This window comes from Eimeria mitis, genomic scaffold, assembly GCF_000499745.2.
Source record: "Eimeria mitis Houghton genomic scaffold, Emh_scaff2254, whole genome shotgun sequence".
Lineage (NCBI taxonomy): Eukaryota > Apicomplexa > Conoidasida > Eucoccidiorida > Eimeriidae > Eimeria > Eimeria mitis.
Window position 1 is genome coordinate 2,199 of NW_013570583.1, and position 529 is coordinate 2,727.

Consider the following 529-nt stretch of genomic DNA (forward strand, 5'->3'; position numbering starts at 1 on the left):
GCATTTTGTCTATCTCTATGACATCACAGACCCCGTATACTGCAGGCTGCTCAGGCCAGCTACGCCCTCAACGCCAGCAGCAGCAGCAGCAGCTGCTGCTGCTGCTGCTGCTAGTGCCACTCCGCTGCTGCTGCAGCAGCAGCAGCAGCAGAAAGATTGGAAACATCTCGGGTCGCCGTTCTACGTGCTGCTGCTGCAGGCACTGCATGCAGCAGCCGCAGCACGAAGGTCGCGTCCTGCCTCTGCCCTTGAATCTGAACGAACTGCAGCAATAGCAACAGCAGCAGCAGCAGCAGCACCTGCAGCAACTAGCAGATTGGGTGGCTCTACCCTTAGCAGCAGCAGCAGCAGCAGCATCGACACCGCTGCTGCAGAAGTTGCTGCTGTGTGGCAGCTTCAGGTTGCAAAGGATCTGAGGCGTCTGCGTCACGCTGCAGAGTTGCTGCAGCAGGATAAGGGTGCTGCTGCTCCTTGTGCTGCTGTGAAACGCATGCATAGTTGCTTCTGCTGCTGTTGCATGCGAATGTAT

The 529-nt window shown here is 57.7% G+C and overlaps 1 protein-coding gene across 1 annotated transcript in view; it reads left to right on the forward strand.

Annotated features, from left to right (window-relative positions):
- Nucleotides 1-529, forward strand: part of EMH_0051060 (uncharacterized protein) — a gene marked incomplete at both ends in the record, with an annotated part of 7,810 nt that overhangs the window by 784 nt on the left and 6,497 nt on the right. The window contains one exon of the mRNA XM_013496714.1: nucleotides 55-458. Within this exon, the coding sequence (XP_013352168.1) occupies nucleotides 55-458 (404 nt within the window). The remainder of the gene's footprint in view (nucleotides 1-54; nucleotides 459-529) is intronic.